This window comes from Fukomys damarensis, unplaced genomic scaffold (genome assembly GCF_012274545.1).
Source record: "Fukomys damarensis isolate Sample0158 unplaced genomic scaffold, DMR_v1.0_HiC HiC_scaffold_27, whole genome shotgun sequence".
Classification (NCBI taxonomy): Eukaryota; Metazoa; Chordata; class Mammalia; order Rodentia; family Bathyergidae; genus Fukomys; species Fukomys damarensis.
Genome location: NW_022900939.1, coordinates 35,706,484 through 35,727,843, shown reverse-complemented (window position 1 = coordinate 35,727,843; position 21,360 = coordinate 35,706,484). Strand labels below are relative to the sequence as shown.

The 21,360-nt window shown below is 38.6% G+C and overlaps 1 protein-coding gene across 10 annotated transcripts in view; it reads right to left on the bottom strand.

Annotated features, from left to right (window-relative positions):
- Positions 1-21,360, bottom strand: part of Myo6 (myosin VI) — a 139,270-nt gene that overhangs the window by 18,632 nt on the left and 99,278 nt on the right. For 8 of the 10 annotated variants that reach the window (XM_010617825.3, XM_033756854.1, XM_010617829.3 and 5 more), the window contains exons 19-28: positions 19,934-19,972; positions 18,176-18,269; positions 11,505-11,635; positions 11,333-11,410; positions 9,050-9,179; positions 7,198-7,288; positions 6,070-6,220; positions 4,276-4,484; positions 892-970; positions 11-124 (exon numbers count right to left, since the gene is read on the bottom strand). In XM_010617825.3, the coding sequence (XP_010616127.1) occupies positions 11-124; positions 892-970; positions 4,276-4,484; positions 6,070-6,220; positions 7,198-7,288; positions 9,050-9,179; positions 11,333-11,410; positions 11,505-11,635; positions 18,176-18,269; positions 19,934-19,972 (1,116 nt within the window). Of the gene's footprint in view, positions 1-10; positions 125-891; positions 971-4,275; positions 4,485-6,069; positions 6,221-7,197; positions 7,289-9,049; positions 9,180-11,332; positions 11,411-11,504; positions 11,636-18,175; positions 18,270-19,933; positions 19,973-21,360 lie in introns of those variants that run through there. The other 2 variants (XM_019206594.2, XR_004514590.1) reach the window with 2 other exon arrangements.

The window sequence follows — 21,360 nt, the reverse complement described above, 5'->3', positions numbered from 1 at the left end:
TCAGCTCCGCCTCGCTCCGGGCGATGCGCAGGGCCAGCTCCCGGTCCCGGCGCTCCTGCTCCAGCACAGCCTGCTGCTGCGACTCCTCCTCCCGCTGCCTGGCCAGCTGCTCCTCCACTTCCGCCTGCGAGCCCGGAAAGCGTCTCACTGAAAGCCCCTCACCAATGACTCGCTCACTGCCATGGCTTACAGTAAATGGACCCCTTGATGCGCCGTCCGAGTTCCTGACCTTCCTTACCACCCACGAATGTCTTCGGTCCCAGTTTTCTTCTTATTATCAAAACCTCACTTCCCGCCAAGAGAAGGTCGAAAACCCCTAACTGCACATCCTGTGACTACAGCCTGGGCACCTCAAACACCACACAGTACCCAGGGGTTCAATCAACACCGACAACCCACACTGCAGGCGTCAGGAAGTCGGGGTGCTGGTCACGCTGAAGGATAGGCTGGAGGCCTAGACAAACAACTGAAACACACGAGTAGTTATTCCCAGAAACAGACTGCAAAATCTGGGGGAGGAGAGAATACCTTTACCCTTCCTATCAGCATCAGCGCCCACGGTTATAAACCACCTGAAAAGGCAAACATTACGTTCTCAGTATCTCCCTGACTGGCCCAGAGATGTAGCGATACCGATGTTTACCGGATGGGTACCAAGCTAAATGCGTTAACAGGTAACCACTATTCGACCGAACGCAGAGGAGAACCCCTCTCAACCGCTCAGGTGGCTGCCTCGGTTTGCATGGTGACAGCATGGGGCTGGGAACTAGACTCGAAGTCCTATCCCAGAACCAGTGACAGCTCAGCCAGCCAATCAAAATCTGACCGTGACTTTCTACAATAACTGTGTAGATTATATTCTGACAGAAGGTGGGTGCCGGGAGTACGTACCTGAATTCGTTTTTCATCATCTTCCCTTCTCTTCCTCTCTTCTTCTTCTTGTTTTCTCTTTGCTTCCATCTCAAGTTTCCTAACAAAAACCCGAAAATTCTTCAAATGTAACAGCAAATAAGGACTTCTTCACTAGGCAAATTAACTATTAATAAACAAAAGTAACAGAGTGAGAATTTAACCTGTTGGCCACATACACTACTTATTTTGAATAAAATAAAACCTAAGTCTACTGACATTAATTCTCAAGTAAATCAAAGCGATTCTATAACCCTTAATGCCTCTAGCTGCATTAATGCCTCTAGTTGTGCAGCCGGCCTGTAAGATCTTAAGTACAGTAATTCCTTCCCTTCCCTCTCCAGCTAGACAGCTGATACTCACTGTTTACCCTATCATGGGACACTTCCAAAATGTTATTAGCTTTAGACTGCAGAAGCATCCAAGTGCCTCTTTTCTACCTTATAAAATAATAAACAGCTCACTGCTTTAAAAAAATAGTTAAGATATACCCTGGTAAAAGAGGCTAATCAGAGCTTAGACTGGGCCGGGGATTTAACTCAATGGTTCCACCACCTGCTTCACAATCACAAGGACCTCAGTTTGATCCCCGGTACCGGAAAAAAAAAAAAAAAAGCTTAGACTGTACAGGTTAAGTGTCCCTTGTCTGAAGTGCTTAGGACAAAGAACATTTCAGATTTCAATTTTTAAATTTTGAAATATTTTCTCATACGTTTCCAGTTGAGCACCCCTAATCCAAAAATCAGGCTACATATGACCAGGGCTGGGGGATTTAGCTCAGTGGTGCCACCACAGGCCTCATAAGCACAAGGACCCAAGTTTGATCCCCAGTACCAAAAACAAAAAACAAACATATGACAAACCCATAGTTAATAACACAATAAATGGGGAAAACCTGAAAGCATTTCCTCTAAAATCAGGAACTCTGGCTGCTTTTATTCAATGTACTAGTAGAACTTTTAGCCAGAGCAATTATGCAAGAGAAAGAAATAAAAGGCATAAGTACAGAAAGAGAAAAGTTAAATCACCCTCATTTGCAGATGATATGATACCATACTCGGAAAAAACTTAAAAGACTCCAGCCGAGGACTAGGAGCATTGATAAGTGAATTCAGGGGCTTTCCTATACACCAATAACAAACTTCCTGAGAAAGAAATCATGAAAGTGATTCCATGTGTAACAGCCACACAAGAATTGAAGTACCTAGGAATAAACTTCAACTATGAAAGTGAAAGACCTCTGCAGTGAAAAAACACTGAACACTGAAGATCTAAAGGGAAGACAATACTACGAGATAGATTTTCATGGACTGGAAGAATACAGTTACTATGACCAGACTATTCAAAGCAATCTGCAGATTCACTGCAATCCCCACCACAACACCGATGACACTCTTCACAGAATTAGAAAAGACAACCCTAATATGTATATGGAAGCACAAGAGACCCTGAATGGCCAAAGCAATCTTGAGCAAGAAGAGCAAAGCAGGAAGAAGCCAAACAGCACCTAACTAATATTGGTACACACTACAGTAACCAAACAGGGGGAGCGCTGGCATAAAACCAGAAACACAGAGGAGCCGGGCATTGTGGTACATGCTGTACTCCCAGCATTCAGGAGGCTGAGGCAGGAGAATCTTCACAAGCTCGAGGTATGGTGAGTTTAAGGCCAGCCTGAACTACATAGCGAGACCCCGTCTGAAAACAACAACAACAACAACAAAATAACCAGACACACAGAAAAATAGAACAGAACCGAGAAATCTAGAATACAGGAAATCCACACATGGATAGCTAGCTGATTCTCAACAAAGGTGCTAAAAGATTCATGGGGAAAAAAGATAGCCTCTTTATCAACTAGCTCTGGAAGACTGGATGTCCACAGGTGAAACTGAAACTTGACCCCTATCTCACACCCTGTAAAAAAAATCACTCCAAATGGATCAAGGAGCTTAACGCTCTGAGAACGTGGGGAAACACTTCAAGATTCTGGTACAAGCGCTGATTTTCTGGAAGACTCCAAAAGATGGGCTGGGGAACAAAAGTAGATAAATAGCATTACATCAAATGAAAAAGCTTCTGTTCAGCAAAAGATATAATCAACAAACTGAAGAAACAACCCACAGAAAATATTTACCAGCTATTCACCTAAGAGAGGCTTAATATCCAGGATATATAAAGACTCAACAACAAAGTAATCTAATTTTAAAACAGGCAAATGATCTGAAAAGACACTTCTCAATTTATGCAGAACGAGCTGGAAATGCTTTTGCATGTTTAATACCGGCACCAGTGTTAGATTCTACCTGTGGGATTTTTCCAAAAAAGAGATTAAAATCCAAAGCTCAGGAATAACAAAGATAAGATGCCACATGCGGAAAGTGGGAAAGAGGCCTGTCTCCACCACCACTGCACCACATCAAAACTGACTAACAGTGGTTCCACTGCCTGCCTCGCAAGCTAAAGGACCTGAGTTCAAGCCCACGTACCAAAAAAAAAGCTAAAACTGACTAATAAAGTAAGTATGGAAAAGGCATAGGACAAAAATTATTCTGCTCATATAAAATTATACTTTCGTTGAAAAAAAAGACACTTCTCAAAAGAAACACAAATGACCAATGAATATATGGGAAATGTTCAATATCATTAGCCATCAGGAAAATGCATATGAAAAGTATAATGAGGGGCCTGGGGTTTGGCTCAGTGGTTCTGTTGCCTGCCTTGCAAGCACAAGGGCCCCAGTTTGATCCCTGGTACCAAAAAAAAAAAAAAAAGTATAATGAGAAGGAAATAAATCTGTCATTTGCAACAAAATGGATAGAACTAGAGCCCATGGTGTTAAAGGAAACAAGCCAGGCACAGAAAGACAAGTGCTGCATTCCTCACTCATACTGGACACTTTTTAAGAAACATCAACCTGAAATCTAATAGTGATTATGAGGGGGTAAGTGCACAGGGAGGAGAGGAAGGTGGCCTGGATACGAGGCAGCCACACTGTGTGCGTATACAGAAGTACCACAGTAAATCCCGTCAATACACACAATTAATATGTGTTCATAAAGTAAACAAAGTGAACTGTGAAGTCTGAGTGCCGACATAACACTTGAATTTCAAACTCTGGAGCATTTTAGATTTTCAGACTTTTGAATTAAGGATGCTCAGACTATAGTTAAAATAATTTTCAGTAATTACAGCATCTTAAGTAATTATTACAAAATTACCTTATTTTCTACTTTCCCATTTATTCTACAATGAATTCACTAGAATCAGAGTGAAACTGTAAGAATAGTCATTAGTCACTGCCAACACCAAGCCACCTTCTGTTAGGTTTCCAGGTCAGCAGGAGAGCGGAAATAAATGCCTTACATCCTCCTTTCCTCCTCTTCCTTTCTTCGTCGCTGTTCCTCTTCCTCTCGTCTTTTTCTTTCTTTTTCCATTTCTTCTTGAATATGCCTCAGCCTTTCTGCTTCCTCTTCCTGCTGCTTTTTTTTCTGTAATGCACTGAGCAGCTCCTCGGAGCTTCTGACTAGAGCATCGTACTCCTTCTGTATCTGCTCCCTTGTCATCATAGTAGACTTGGAAAAAAAATAAGCCCGCACTTAAAAGAGTTATCTCTTCCACTGCACAACAGTCCATGTGCTTAACACCACTGCACTGTACATTACAAACTTCCAAGAAGAAAAATGTAATGTTTTCCACAATAGTTTTTTTTTTAAAAAAACGACTCCCAATTTGTACATAAAACAGCAATAGAATGGAAAAACTGATAGGCAATAAATTATCTTTGTTGTACTGTTTGTACATTCCACAACATTCCCATTAGCCCTGCACACAAATTTCTGACTCTATTTTGTAACAATCAAATCATCAGTATCTGAATATATAACTGTGGATAAAATAATTGCAGTTAAAAATTCTCTTTAAGGAGCCATTTGCCCAGTTAGCCAAAATTAGTTCAATAACGTTGTTCAAACAGTACCTAAGGAATATGTTAGAAACTACTACTTATGCTTCTAAAATTGTTGGATAATTTTCTAAGTTGCCCTTCAAATTCTGTGGCTGGGTTAACTTTGACTGGTACCGGTGCCTCATGAGCAGGGGTGGCTCACGGCAGATCTGTAAAAGCAGCGCCATCCACACTGGCATTTTCACTGTCCTCCTGCCATCACTGTCCTTTCTACTTCTATCACCGACTACTCACTGTCCACATTAAATATCTGCATAAAATACAACACTGGGCTTCCTTTACGGTACAACAGCCACATAACTGTGCTAAGCTATGCAACTAGTTGGGAAAAACAGTAAAATCCTAAAATATAACAGGAAAAGATATGAAGAGAAACATGAAATATGATTAAGATACAAGCATACAGAAAAAAATGTCAATCCACTAGTAATCAATAAATGAAAATCAACCAAAAAGCTGGCCCTAATTTTTGCCTACAAAATTAAGGATGCAATTAGTGACCATTTTTATAACAAGTGAGACCCTCCATGAAGATAATGTGTTAACACAGGCGAAGTGTATGACAAAATGGCACAGACAGAAAATCCAATGTGCATTATAGTTAAGAACTATATAAACACGTATACACATGAGACTAAAAAAGGACCCTATAATGGCATACTAGCTGAATGTGTCAGTGTGGGAACATAAAGGGCTTTTATTGCTGTTCTTCAACTTTTCAATAATATTAATAATTTAAAAGTTAGTTGCTTTTGGGGCTGAGGATGCAGCTCAATGGTGGAATGTCTGTTTAACATGATGCAAGGCCCTGGGTTCAATCCCCAACTCTGCCACAATGAATAAATAAAATAAAATTTTTAAAAATTAGGTAAAAGAACATAAAATAAATTCAAGTTATTAACATTAATCCTGAGTCATAATTATGCAAAAGCTTAACAACAAAGTATAGCATTTTTACTCTTTTGAGAGGAAAGCATTTTTCCTTACCAAAGATTAAATTACATAAGAATTGTCTTTTTTATCTTACTAGTAATGAAATTTTTCTTCTTGTTGAGAAGAGATAATCTGAGCACCCACTTGTCAACCTTTTTTATCTTGAAAAAGTGAAGCCTTTTTTATACAATTCCAATACCAATAACAAAAGTCACTAAATTATATAAAAAGTCAAAGTCATTTGAGCTAAAATTACATACCTTAATTTTGGCCATCAAAGCATCGATAGAAATTTCAAGATCCTTGATCTGTTTGTTCACCTCTGGTTTTCCATCCTTTAATGTACTTACTACCTCATTAAACCTGTCCAGGCGCCTTTTCAGTGTGCCCACCTTAACCAGGCCATCGATGCTGGAAAGACGACATCCCACCAAAGACCAACTTCACCATTAATGCCTTCTGTACATGTCTTTCGTTAATAAAATTGCTAAACACATATTACTAAACAGGATATTTCTTCTGTTTTTTCATTATTATTTAGTATTTTCTTTTTTAGATGTCTTACTGAGGGTAAAAACAATTAAACATGGGTAGGAATGACACTGATGCCTATGTTCAGACTGAAAAATGAACAAATTTGGATTTTAAAGAAGGTATCTAATAATCTATGAAAAGATATGATGAATTAGTAGTTATTCATACATGCAAGTTTTAAAAGCATAAATTAATAAAATTTAAGTTAGAAAGTTTCTTAATGAAATTTATAGAGAAATATGTAATTCTATGGACAATCTTGAAAATTATGGTCAAAATATAAATATTTTTAAAACATCAATTTGACATTATTAAGAAACTGAAATCAGGGCCGGGGATTTAGCTCAGTGATTCTGCCACCTGCCTCGCAAGTACAAGGTCCTGAGTTTGATCTCCGGTACCAAAAAAAAAAAGAAAGAAATTGAAATCACTGAAAAAAAACACAAAAAAGCCTCAAATAATAGCTTCTCACAACCATTCATTTCAACCTGTAAAAGCATTTATTTACATTTTTATAAGCCTCTCCAAATCTTATAGAATGAGGCAGAAACATAAATTAGCTAGCATCAAATAAATCTTCCAAATAACAGACTAAAATATCATTTTACAAAGAGCATGCTTTACAAAGATCTAAACTGCTTTCTTTCCATTATGACTTTACTGCCATTTTGTACTAGGATATCTAGGTCTCGGGGTTGTCATCTTAGAAAGACAACAAAAGTCTATAGTCCAGACTGGCCTCAAATTCTCAAACCTCCTGCCTCAGCCTCCCTGATGCTGGGATTACAAGCATGCGCCACCACGCCCAGCTGTGACTCAGTTTCACAGGGTTATTCATGTACTATTTATCTTACCGAGGTTTGTGTCTCCTTTTGCAAAGCCACATCCGAATAGTTTTTTGCATTTTAATGCAAGCTTCTGCTCGGTATTTTATTTTGTTTTTCACTAGGAGTAAAATTAAATAATTTTAAAATTCAGTTGGAGTTGGGTAAATACTATTTTTTTAAAAACTACTCATTTCCACAAATGCAATTCTCAGGCAATATGACATCTTGATGAACACATTGTACCAAACATGAAAATCATGAAGTTTTAACATTCTCTTTGTTTCTTCTTAAAAATAAAAAGTGTGCCAAGGGAGTAGTGGGTTCATAATTTAAGTTCATTACTTCCTTATTGTGCTGCACTACTGACTCCCAAACTGTGCTGCCCACCATTTGTCCTATTCAGTGTGAACAGATAACGCCTTTACAAAAGGATTTACCTGGAAATCAGCTTAGGAAAGACATAAATACACCTCCTTTCGGAAATCACAACAAGCCCCGTGGGTGAGGCCTCAGACTCCTACAGTAAAGGAATCTTTTCAACTTCAAGCACCCAGAACATTCCCGACTTGAGGTGAGCTCGAAAGATCTCTTTCAGAGCATCCTTATTACCATCCTGCAGGCACACCTGTCTGCCTCCTGACCACGGCACATTTGCACGGCACAGGCCACAGACGCAGCGGACAGAGCAAGTGATGTCAACGGAGTGCGTTCTCCGTCACGATGCAATGTATCAAAGTAAAGGCACTGAACGACCACGACAAATGAAATGAAGGGCAACAGAGGCTCAGTTATCTCTTTTTTATACTTTTCTTTTATCCACAGTCACAAGTGTCTAACAAAGGTCTCCATTAAAATCTTTAGGGGTGGGGATTTAGCTCAATGGTGCCACTGCCTGCCTCACAAGTACAAGGACCCAAGTTCGATTCCTGGTACCCCAAAAAAAAAAAATCTTTGTGTGGTTCCTTTTTATTAAGTCAGATGAATTTTACTTTTCTATTCATAAGGAATGATTTTCTGAATCCTTTTCATGTACCTAGCACTATTTCGTGCTATACTCTTGCATGGGCAGCGATTATAAATTTAATCAAGTTACAGATTCCCAAACAGTAGTTCCCAAGGATTAAAGGTTTGCCACAGACCCTCAGGTAATTTAAAAACATTCTGCGCTCACCCCAGTGAGAACTAAAAAGTTCCTATGATTTGGCAGAAATGCAAACAAACGCCGCTCAGGGCAGTGTGCCAAGGAACAGGGGCCCAGAGGGGAGGGGTACCCGGGGCAGCGACCACAGCCAAAACCCCATTCACACGGTCTTGAAAGAAACTGAACTCAGGCTTTGCCCACCATGAAAAGACGGCCAGGAAGGGCTTTTAGTCTAGAGCTTGAGCTAGTGAGGTTACACGAGTGGGAGAAAGAAGATCCACTCAGATACTGGCAGCAAAAAGCAAAGAATTACAGTATTTGGAGGAAAAATCAATATTATTTGGTAACTGTCAAGATTTCGGGGGTAAGAGAGAATTACAGTCTTGAACTCCAGCATCTGCACTATGGATGGCAAACAGGCAGAAAGAGGGAAGCTCTGGTTTACACCTGAGAGACTGGGAATGGTGCTGTGAGTCCAGGGAGACAGAAAGAAAAAGAATGAGGACAGTGAGCTGTGTTTAGGACCTGACGAAACTAATACTCCAACAGTGCAGTCAGGTAAGGAAATAGTGTCATACATTCAAAAAATAAATAAAATCTAAAGTCTACGAAAGCTAGCTTATCCCACGCTACATTCAAGGAGTTAGGGACCCAGCAACAACTACAGTCCTGGCCGGCTGCCCAGCGTTACCACCGCAGGTCCAGAGTAGCAAAGCTTAGGTGTGAAAGGACGCTCACGTTTGATGACAGACAGCGCACACCACTGGACTTTCTTCCAGCGACTGCAGACCAGCCAGAGATTGACTCTCTTAACCAACTCTGCCAAGTGGTCGGGGTCCGACTTCATGATCTGATCAAATTCTGCAAACTAGAAGGTAAAGTAATTTAGTATCAGCATTAAAAGGCACGAGTTTAAACACACAGGAAGAATGAAATAAATAAACTCATATCCCAGATCCAATTTCCTGAAAATGGCTGCAGTCCAGGAGCACACACCTTAGTGGGGCAGACAGCAAACTGAAACACATTCTCCTGCCCTTTTCTTCCTTTGCTTCAGGGTCACTTTTCGGGAGGTAGGGAAGGTTACTGATTGTTAAGTAGCAGATTCAGAAATAAAAATAGAAAAACTTCACCAGAGGATTGGCAAAGGCTTTATTGAGGAAAAAAAGAGAACGGATGTATCTCCAAATTGGCTCACCCACACGCTCAGGTGTCCACATACAGCTATTGAAAAGTGAAAGTCAGCTATGCAATACTATCTCCCAAACTCTGACCTCATTCTGGAAAAAGATTAAGAACTAAGAGAACACACAGCACAAATAAAATTAATGAATAAAACATATTATAATTAATATATAATTAATATATAATTAATTAATAAAACATATTATTTCCATTATTTACCACCAAATTCCAAAATGATTTATATCCTTTTCCAAATATTCCACCAGAGTATTAAGGATGCTATATACCAACTAATAAAGTGACGTGTTGAGCTGGGTGTGGTGGTGCACATCTATAATCCCACCACTTGGGAGGCTGAGGCAGAAAGATCATCATAAGATGGAGGCCAGCCTGGACTACTGAGTTCAAGGCCAACCTGAACTACATAGTGAGACCCTGACTCAAAAAACCTAATTAAAGAAAAAGAGAAAAGAAACAAACATAGATTTTTACATAATCAAAATTTAATCTCAGTGGTTCTGCTGCCTGCCTCACAAATGGAAAGTCCTGAGTGCAATCCCCAGTACCAAAGGAAAAAAAAAAACAAAACACCAAACTTAAATTAAAGCTAACATGAGATTAGAGATCTCTGAGTCTTTGCCTTATGCTTTCAATAAACCCATACTAATTTTTCTGAAGGATGTAATTCTTAAGTAATTACTTATAGCTCTGAAACAAGAGAAATGTTGAGTTTATAATATGTATGTTTAAAACATTGTGAACACTTATATATTCATTTTTTTCTTAATATTTTATAAGAAATGATATGGGTCCTCTGTAATAAACAATCAAGTGCATACGCTGACAATGAAGCATTCATTTCACCTCATGTTCAAAAATGCAAAATCTGATTTGTTATATTAATTTATCCTCAAGACACTAAAGATATTTATTAATGATTTTGCTTAATCCAATTAGTACCACTGGCTACTTAAATATAATAACAATCATGTTTAAAATGAGGATGCAATTATTAAACCAATATTAAAGAAATTGGGAATGTGAAAACAGTACTGATAGATTGGAAACAGCACTGGATAGTTATTGAATGTATTTATAGTCATAAATTACTATAGAAACTGTAAGTATTAAAACTGCAGGATTATGTGTCAGCCTAAAAAAACAATCCTGCTACATTCTGAAGTATTTATACATTAACTCATTCTGGGGTTTGACAGAGGTCAACATGAAGAAGTAGAGTACAATTTCCTGTACCCTGGACAGCTGCCACACATTGTGCCTAGTAAATGGCACAATGAACTCCAAAGTACTGTGAAATCTCAAATCACTGAAGACTCAGTGCTTTAGAAAACCTTCCAATTTGTTTGAAATGTTAGTATTTTCTGATTAACCTCTTACTGAGTAAATAAAAAAGTTAATTAATGCTCTGAGGTCAGGGATTTAGCCCAGTGGTGCCGCTGCCTGCCTCACAAGCACAAGGTCCTGAGTTTGATCCCTCATACAAAGAAAAAAAAAATGCTCTGATCCAAATACTGAAAAATATTGCAAAAGTGACGTAGAGAGAATTACATATTATAAATTTCTCACAAATAAATCTGTGTGTGTACACATGACACATGTATAGCCTATGTTGTTCAAATAACCATATAATTCAAGAATAAAACAGGGCTGGGGATTTAGCTCAGTGGTTCCGCTGCCTGCCTTGCAAGCACAGGGGCCCAAGTTCAGTCCCCGGGTACCCCCCCCAAAAAAAACAATAAAAATCACTTAAAAACATTTAGTAAAGCTAACTTCCCACAGGCATGATGTTAAAGTTTAAAATAAAAATATATTTACCTTGCCAGGTCTAAAAAATACTTTTGTTAATCCAAACTTGTAGTCAATTTCATTTAAGCCCAAAGCTTTAAAAAGAGCCTGAAAAAAAAGAAAAGTTAAAAATTTAAACTCCAACTAGTAATTAATAGGAAAAATTGCAATGATAAGAAATTAATTCAAGCAGCATTTGTACCTTACAAAACAGCCTGGGGTCCAATCTTGCAAGTTTATCCGGCATGTACTTTTTATACATGTTGTACAGTTCGTGAAACGAAGCTCGTGATGGGAAGCCACCTTGCATCAAGTCCAAAACGGACACCATACCTAGATTCATAAATAAAACAAATCACTGCCAATCACTGTACAGAAGTCCAAGGTAATTTGTGAATGACCAATTTCACACATCAATGTTTGGGAAGGGACAACAAAGAGGAATTATCAACAATGAAAAATTACATAAGAAACATACTTCTAGTCACTGTGTTCCAACTCTAATCAAACTCCATCTAAAACCAGCATGACTAACCATTCCTGAGGTAAATTACTGATTTCTGGAAAAAAGTGAAAATAGAAGGAAAAACTGGAAACAAAGCTTCTGTACACAGGGAGGGGAGGGAACTTGAGAGGGGGAATGGGATAAAACAAAATTTATTTTTAAATAATTATGGATCTCTAGAAAGCTCCAAGTCTACTTTATAACTATTTTTATGCTTGGTGTGCATACAGAACAAAGCGCTGTCTGGTAATGAGGGCACAGTGCCAACTTGATTTAGCTTTGGGGTCACCTGGAGGATTAGGGGAGCACACTCCTAGGCGCACGAACATTTGAGCATTGTATCTCTCGCATCCCTCCTTGTGAGGGCTAGCCTTTTCTCTATCTTAGTCAAATTTTGTTTTGGAATTTTGCTTTCATACGGACACTGGCTTTCAGCCAGGTTTATAGTGAGAATTAGGGGCAAGAGGCAAAGCAGAAAAATTTGAAAAACTTAAAATTTTGTTCCAGAAAGAAAAGAGACATGGCTGCTGAAGAAGTCAGCACCATTAAGAAAAAGCAAATACAAGCAAACCCTAGATTGCAAGTAACTTGGTCTGCAAGTGTTTCACAAGACAAGCAAGCATTTCTAAGAAATTTTAACATGACAAGCAATGTCTAACAAGTATGTGTCTTACATGCTGAATGTCACATGATCATAATTGGTTCCTCCCTCTTCCTCTCTCTCTCTCTCTCTCTGCTTTGATACACTAGTGCTTTAAATTACAAGAGGAACAAATCATTCTCACAAACCAAGGTTTTATTATAGAGTAAGACCTCGATTTATGAACAAGTTCTGTCTGGAAGAACATTCTCAAATCAGATTTGTATGCCTGACAAAGTGTGCCTTATACACCTTTGACACAAATATACAATGTAAAGCATAAAACACCAAATGTGAGGTCCATTCATATCTGTGAAAGTTTGCAACTTGAACGTAAATTGAAGACTTTCTGTACTTTTTATACGGATAAGAAAAAAGATGTCTTGAAGGCATCTCAGGAATCAGCATGACCTCACCTAAGGCAAACTGAAAGATGTAAAAATATAAACCTTTCATTTGAGAAGTGAGTCCCTGGGTGCCCTGCTTGAGAAAAACCTAAGGAATTAGTTCTCCAAGATTCATTTCACTCTGTTCAGCCATTCAGGCACTCAAGAGGTTACTGCAGCCAAGGTCCAAGTAGGCCTGACTACTGTTGGCACTGGTGACAGAAGTAGGCATTATGCACAATGCAGGTTTTACCAGCATGCAGAAAGCAAAAGCTGTAGTCTTGGGGAGATTCTACTCAGATTTCAAAGCCCTGGAAGGCCAGGCAAGGAGACACAGAGAGGGTACTGCTTGAAGATGTGGAAATAAAGCCAAAAGGCAGTGGAGACCCCAAGAAGCTGGACATGTCAAGAACTTGGAACATTTGCCAAAGAAAACCTCAGGCTCTGAGTGAAGCCTGCCTGAGAGAGAAGTCACTGTCACTACCAACAGCAGGGTCACAGAAGTGGGGCCACCCAAGCCCTGTGAAACTCACATCTTAAACCATGTGTCCCAGATTCCAGATGTACAGCTACAGGATTTAGTGTTTTCCTTGCTAGGTTTCAGGCTTGCTTTGGACCTGTTCCTTTTCTATAGCTCTATTCCTCCCTTTTGCCATTGGGAAGGTCAGTGTATCCTGAGATTACATAACTTATTATTTTATTTTTATAAAGCTTCACAGGTTAAAAGTTTGCCTTCAGTCTCAGAAGAGACTTGGACTTGGACTTTTGAAATTGCTGGAACTGTTGAACTTCTGGAGAAAGGATGGCTGCATTTCCAGTTGTGCAACAGAATAGTCATATTATGTTAGATAAATCGGGACCTCGCTATTGTCTTTATTTGGAGATTTTAAGTATAGCTGCAGGAGATATGTTTGTGTAACTTGCCTGGCTTTGTGATCCACCGAAGGATTTGAGAGAACATTTCTGCCTGGGTGGGTCATGGAAGTGTGGCTGTGAGGTCTATATCTGGTCCCTTGATCCTTCCTCTCTGGCATTTTTTCCCTGCTATGCTTTCCACATGGCATGAACTAAATAGCCTTGCTTCCTCGTGCCCTTCTGCATGGACTGAATCTCCTTAGAACATGAGCAAATTAAACCTCTCCTCCTTTAAGTTGAATATGCCAGGTCCTGTGTCCAGCAACATGAAAGGTGACTAATGTACCCTACACCTAGTCACTAAGTCCTGAGGTTAATTTTAGAACAAGATTCCTGATAGAGTCTTCAAAAAGTAGTGAAATAGGGCCTGGAGATTTAGCTCAGTGGTTCCACTGCCTGCCTTGCAAGCACAAGGACCTGAGTTCAATCCCCAGTACAAAAAAAAAAGTAGTAAAATATATTTCCAAACTCTCTCCAATTCTTAAAGCAAAAGAGAAAAAAAGTTTTAACTAAAAAGACTCTTCTCAAAGAAAATAATCTACTGAAATGATGTGTCCATAGAATAAATATTTGTTATCAGTACAATTCTAATAAATTTTAAATCCAAGCCCTCAATCAATGTGAGCTTTTCAGGTCAGGGAAAGTATAAAATAGGTTGAGAAATATTAGATTGCTAAATATAATTGCAAGACTTTTGTTCACAAGAAGACCTGGATTTCAGTATCTGGGACTATTCAAATCAAAGAGAAAATAAGATTCAATAAAAAGTGTTATGACAAATGGATCATCTTTTGGAAAACAAAAATAACATCAGATCTTACCTCACTTCTTATACTAAAATAAATTCTTGCTAGTAAAATAATTTTAAGTAAAAAACTATAAAAGTCTTTTAAATAAGAGAATTTTTATTTTAAAATAGTCTCACAGGAAAGCTGGCCTTTCTAAGCAAATTGAATTTTAAACTATTAGATTGGCAAAAGATGTAAAACAGTAACACAGTGACACCTCAGTTCACGAACACTTGTGTTTCACAAAAACAGAAGAATTTCAGAAAATTCTGTTTTTATTTGCAAACTCTGCACTGGGTGACAGACATGACCACAGCCATCTTTCCCACACAAATATAAATGTGGCCGTCTTTTCCAAAATGTTTGAACAAATTAAATTTGTGAACTGGGGTACCACTGTGTGCTCAAGAGATTATGACAGTGTAGGAAAACACACACACATTCTTAGTGAGAATGTAAACCAGTGCAACTATTTTGCGTAGCCATTTGGACACAGTATTTATACTTTTGGTCCAGTAATTGCTGGACTTCCATGACTCTATTGTACAACTTCTCACATTTGGACAAAGATAAGCTGTGGATAATGTCCTAATGTTTGCAGTAGAAAGAAAATCAGAAATATTTAAAATATCTATTGATTAAACTATGTTACAAATATATAATGGAATATGATGATTAAAAATAGGGCAAAGCTTCAAAACTAGTATAAATAGATTCAGGAAATACAGAAATTACAAATTAATTAAACACATAAAAACATCTTTCTTATGAGAAAAAAAAAAAATCCCAGAATTAGATTTGGTTCTAGGCCCTGCATGGGAAAAAAAGTAAAGTTTTGTTGGTATTGTCAGTTTCGACCCATTTACATCAAGTACCCTTGGAAAAATGTATGCACTACCACAGAGTTTCTTGGCTTGCCCTACAAAGGCAAAATATGAACATTATGAATTTCATGAAGCTTCACAAATTACCTATCCTACAACTGATTTCTCAGCACTTGAGGCTAATCCACTCTTAAGATCTTATGTAATGCAAAATAATAATAATAATAATAATAATAATAATAATAATAATAATAATAATAATAAAAACTCTATTCCTTCTAGAAGTCCCCATGATCTTCTTGGTAACAGTGCTGGCTGGTTGTACACAGAAGCCCTCTTTGCTACCACAGATAGCACAGCCCCGAGTACAGGGGAAGAAAACCGATTTCTCTCTCTTTTCCCTATTTCACACTGGTGCTGGCTGGTAAAAAGAGAGTAATTTTAATGGAGTATTTCTTAAATTGTTTGTCTTCAAAATGGAAAAAAAATAGAAATGAAAAGGTAAAACAATATAAACCCTAAACATCTTCATCTTGGAGCACTTCATAAATATTTTTATTTTTACCAGTTATTGTTATTTTTTGCTTTTCTCATTACCTAGCTACATGACTAGACTAGAAACAATTCTGTATCATTATACTATTAATAGTACATCAACAAGTCAAACTCCTATGTGCTGGGACCATCTGTTAGGCTGCCCACATATCTCAACACGCTGAAACGTATCACTTTCCGAAAGCCTGTGCCCAGCTAAAGCACCAGTGAGCCCACACTCTGCTAATCCAATGGCACACAGAGCTAAATCTAAATGGGCTTCATTTGCTAGGGCAAGTGATGTTCACTTAGGAAATAAATGAATTCCATTATGCTAAAGAAATCCTAAAAAAGGAATTCAAATGGGAAAAAGTTAAACTCGAGCCATAACACCCTAAAAACAGTACACAAAAATGCATCTCTAGTATACCCAAGAATTCAGCAAATACAAATTATTTAATTTTCCAGTTCTTGTCAGAATCAGTCACAAATTTTTATATTTCCAGATCATGTGTTTTATTCAACAAATATTTACTGAGTTTAGTATATGCCAGGGAAGCAAGATTTTTATGAAGTCAAAACAGATACATTTTCTGCTCTCGTGGGACTATAAATGGAAAAGGGACAATCTAAAAACTGACGCAAGTATACTCAAAATTTGTTAAGTATGACTAGGAAATAAAGGCATCAGAACTCAGCAACATAAACTAAGACCCCATTCTGAGACAGGGAGCATCAGGAAAGGCTTTCATAGAAGCAGCACTCAAGCTGAGATGCGAAACATGAAAGGAAAGGTGTGGCAAGCGTCCCAGACACAGGCAGCAGCACGTGCACAGGCCCTGGGACAGGATGGAATGCAGAACACTTCAGACACGAGGAGGAAAGCAAGCCAATGTGCAGGAGCACAAGTGCGGGAAGAAGTGAAGCTAGGGACACACAAGACATGACGCAGGACCTCATATGCTAACAGCAGGTGTAAAGAGAAGGATGGTCTAGCAAAGGCCAGGGAGAGAGGGCGACAGCTTGGATCAGAGAGTAACAGGACGCACTATTTTGGCGGTCACAGCAATGGGAGTCGGAGACACTTAGAGAATGAAGACTTATGCTGCCCAACACAGCAGTCACTAGACATATCTGACTAGCTAAATTTAAAAATGTTAAAATTAACTAAAACTCAGCCTGCAAAATGTCGCATGGCCGTCACGCTGGATAATATAGATACAGAGGAATTCCAGCATCATGCAAAGTTCTATTGGACAGAGTTGATAAATTTAAACCCTGAAACAAATAATACCCAGGTACAAAAAAATGAGCTGACAGAACCAACAGAGGCACATGGTGTTTCAGAAGCCAAAGAATGGTTACATTAAAGGGATTGGCCAGGGCCAAATGCTTGTGAAGTCCACTAAGAGGACTTCATTAAGGGTTGAAAAACGGACATTTGATTTAAGATCAGGACAATCACTGGTGACCTTATCAGGACAGAAGCTCAGTTCTCTTGAGGTTAAACAGTGTGTAGAGGACTGAGAAATCAGAAATAGGCTATGCATGGGGAGCAAAGCAACAACCGGAGAAACGGGAAGAAAGGAGTAGCTGGGAGGGAACGTGGGTCAGAGATGAGATTTTGGCACGTTTAAATGGCAAGAGAAATGGTAAAATACACATCAGAATCAAAGATTCATGAGAAGGTCAGGAAAGGATGGATTTCAAGGCAACATAGGCCTCAACTAGAGAAAAGAGAATTCTCACTTTCTGGACAAGAAGGAACCATAGCCAGGTGTGGTGGCCCATGCCTGTAATCCCAGCACTCGGGAGGCTGAGGCAAGAGGATCACTATGAGTTTGAGACCAGCCTGGGCTACATAGTGAGTTCCAGGTCAGTCTCAACTACACAGTGAAGCTTTGTCTCAAAAAACGAAAAACAAAACAAGAAGGAAGGAAGCACAGACAGGTAGCCGCGCTTGGTGGCTTTAGGTTTTCAGCAGAGAGGTGCAGCCATCTGTGGCAGGGCCTCAGACATGAGGCCAGCAGGTAACCTGACGGGTCTCTGTGGAGAAACTGAGTGCTGACCAGGAAACCCTGTCAGGACAAGTCTGAGGGCCTTGAAAGGTCAGTGACTGTGAATGTAAATGGTATCAACATCCACGCTTTTCTTAGAGGAAACGTAAGAAAAATCTTACTGCATTCAAAAACAATCACGCTTATGGCGAATTATTTGAAAACACTGGGCCTATTAGCCTGTGCCTGACACAGGGTGACACAAGTGTGAAGACACAAGGTACCTGAGCACTGAAGCTGAGACAGAATTTGGGCCCCCTCGAAGTGGTGGCTGGTCATCTTCAGGTTAGGTTTGATGCAGCGAATGAAGCTCGCCCCCTAGGAGGACAGAGGACGGCCTCAGTTTTCTCGTTCTATGAATATCAGCAATTCTCAAAGCTATTAACACACAGACTTCTAAAATAACCACTAAAGAATTGAAAAACACATTGGTATACTTCTGTAATTTGAAGCTTCAAGTAAATTTCTGCATTATAATACTAGAAAATGTTAGTTTTAGATTTGAATGACAAAATTTATAAAAAGAAAAGCCTTTCACTATAAAATACGTATCATATTTAAGCAGGCTAATGCACATGTGATTTTAGTCTATGTTCATGTGTAAGTACTTATACACTATTTCTGTGATAAGAAAATTATTCTCTGACAAGAAGATTAAATAAAATTATGCCCTTTTTATGCCAAAACATTTTTTAAAGTGTACACATATACAAAATCCACCAATCCTTTCATTCTACTTCAGAAATATTGGGGTTGTTCTGTTTGTTTAGGTTCTGGTCTGTGATGGTGGCGTGGCTGTGGCAGTGCTGTTGCAGTTCGGAGGAACTGAACTCAGGGCCTCACACTGAGTGGCATCCCCACCCCTTTTATAATATTTTCATTTTGAGACAAGATCTCACTAAGTCACGAAGTTGCCTGGGCTGGGGTCAAACTTTTAATCCTTCTGCCTCAGCCTCCCACAATGCTGGGCTTTCAAGAGTGCATTACCAAGTCCTGCTGAAAAGTTTAATTGGCTAAAAAATATTTATTAAAGCTGAAAGGCATGCATTTGGCTATCTGATTATCCTGAATGAGGCAAAAGAATACTGATTATGTATGCAGTGAAACCTTCTTGCACTGAAGCTAATATACTAAACCTCCAAATAACTGTTTCTCTTCAAAAGAGTAACCCTGAAAAACTGAGCAGCTATTTCAACAACGATGCTCAAAGCTAACACTTTCAGAACATAGTTCTATAAACCACAGAAGGGACCTCTTTACTCTGGAGTAGCTTCCTACTGGGGAAATAAAAGTAAAAGGCTGTCCTCATCAACTCAGTCCCTAAGAGGGAAATGTTTGCAGCCAATGAGGATATTCGAAAAACAAAATTTCTTTTTGTGGCAGTTTTTGTTTTTTATCTAATAATACAGAGTGAGGGCTGGGGATTTAGCTCAGCGGTTCGGTGGCCTGCCTCGCAAGCGCAAGGACCCGAGTTCAATCCCCGGTACCAAACAAAAAACAATACTACAGAGTGAGTCACTAAGATGTACACTCAAAAAAAAAGACAGGTCCCCATACATTTTGCCTTTATGCAACGCACAAAAAAATGTCCATTTTTTCCGTATCAACATGCCATGTCTGAAGAATGTTACAAGCTAATAAAATAAAATTAAATTACATTCTTTATCTTTAACACTAAAAAAATACATTTTCCTCCATATTTACTGGTTATCTTCACCTTTGTGAAGCAATAGGCTAATCTCAGTAACAGTCAAAGAGCTCTGTACTTTTGTAAAACAGTTTAACTTCACATACTTATTTGACCTTTCTTCAGAACACACCTAACCAAAATAGTAACCATTTCATAAATGTATTTTAATGAAGGGAATTTGGTTAAAAATGTATTTCTCATTATTCCAGGGTTACTATGTTTACTTGGGTAAATATTAATAACAGTGTTAGAGGACTGTTTAAAAATGTATTTTGTTTTTAAGTGTACTCACAGTACTTCGAAGTTTATCCAAAAGCAAATTTAACTGTGTCTGTGAAAGAAAAGAAATCAGTTTATTTCAAGAAGTCAAAGTACACAGCAATATTACTTCTCCAACATTAAAATAAAATAACATGCAGTAACATCCACATATAACACTTTGGAACTTAACAAACTTCTGTACACAAATTCTTTAACAGCATCATGCAAAACGGCCAATGAAATGTCAAGGGCTATAACTACACAGAACTTGTATAATTAAAGAGTGAAAATTAGTCACACTAAAAAAAAAATCACACACAAATTTGCAGGTGGGGATGAGGGAGGAAAAAGTAAATGGACAACAAGGGAAGTAAATGAGAAAGCTGGGGAAGTAATCAATATGAGAATGGCACTACAGTATTTCAAGATGTGGCAAACCAGGTATACTCTGGGTCACAAACTATTAATAAAGAAACGTTTAAAATATGCACTAGTGATACCTATCAGGATTATTCTACACTCTAACACTCTAACACTCAGTGTAAACAAAACTGTTACCTAGCTACAGAAATTCACTACTATTTTAAAACTTGAAATATTTTTTAAAACTTGCACAATTTTCTTTAAAAATGGAAAATGAATACTACAAGACAAGACACTATGCTTTCGTGCTTTAATGTACTATGGTTCAGTACATTGAAATCATTTACCTGCTTTACTACTCTGCAAAGTAAATCAATTATGTAAAATTCTGTATGAAGATTTTACACTGAGAACTTATACTGCTCAGAAGAGAGAAATGAAAATGCTATTCCTACATTAATATTATGTTGGTCATAACTATAACTGATACTGAATGCTTCCCTGTAAGGCACTGCTCACAGCTTCTCATGAGTATCATCAAGCTTACTCCAGCTAAGGGTAACACAACAATCCTAAGGAAGGATGACTTACGAGCCTCATTTTTCAGCATGACACCGAGGCCCAGGAGGACAAATGACATGTCTAAGCTAATGGCAGTCATAATTCCAGTACGGGCCTGACACCAGCCTCCGTTCTCCTCTCTGATCCTACAATGCACTTCACATGTCAGAGGCCTCTTAACACGAAAAGAAGGTCACTGGGTCGAAGAAAAAGTCAGGCCCCCAACTTATCTGGATGACAGAGTTCTGACAACCTCATCACTCCGGACCCCCACGCAACTTAAAACCAGTCCAAGGGCCCCAAGTTTTGAAAGAAAACAACTGCGGCAAAGTCTGTGCTCTCTAATCCACAGACCAAGCCTGGTGCTCTTCCCCCATTGGAGATATAGTGAGAAAAATGGAAGCAACAAAAATAAACAGTGAGAAAAGAGAAAAAAAGGCCAATTATCAAAAAGGAGCAGTCCAAAACCATAAGGCATAGGGTTAACAGCTTTGGGCAACTCTGGCTCCATTTGTATTTTTATGCTAAAACACA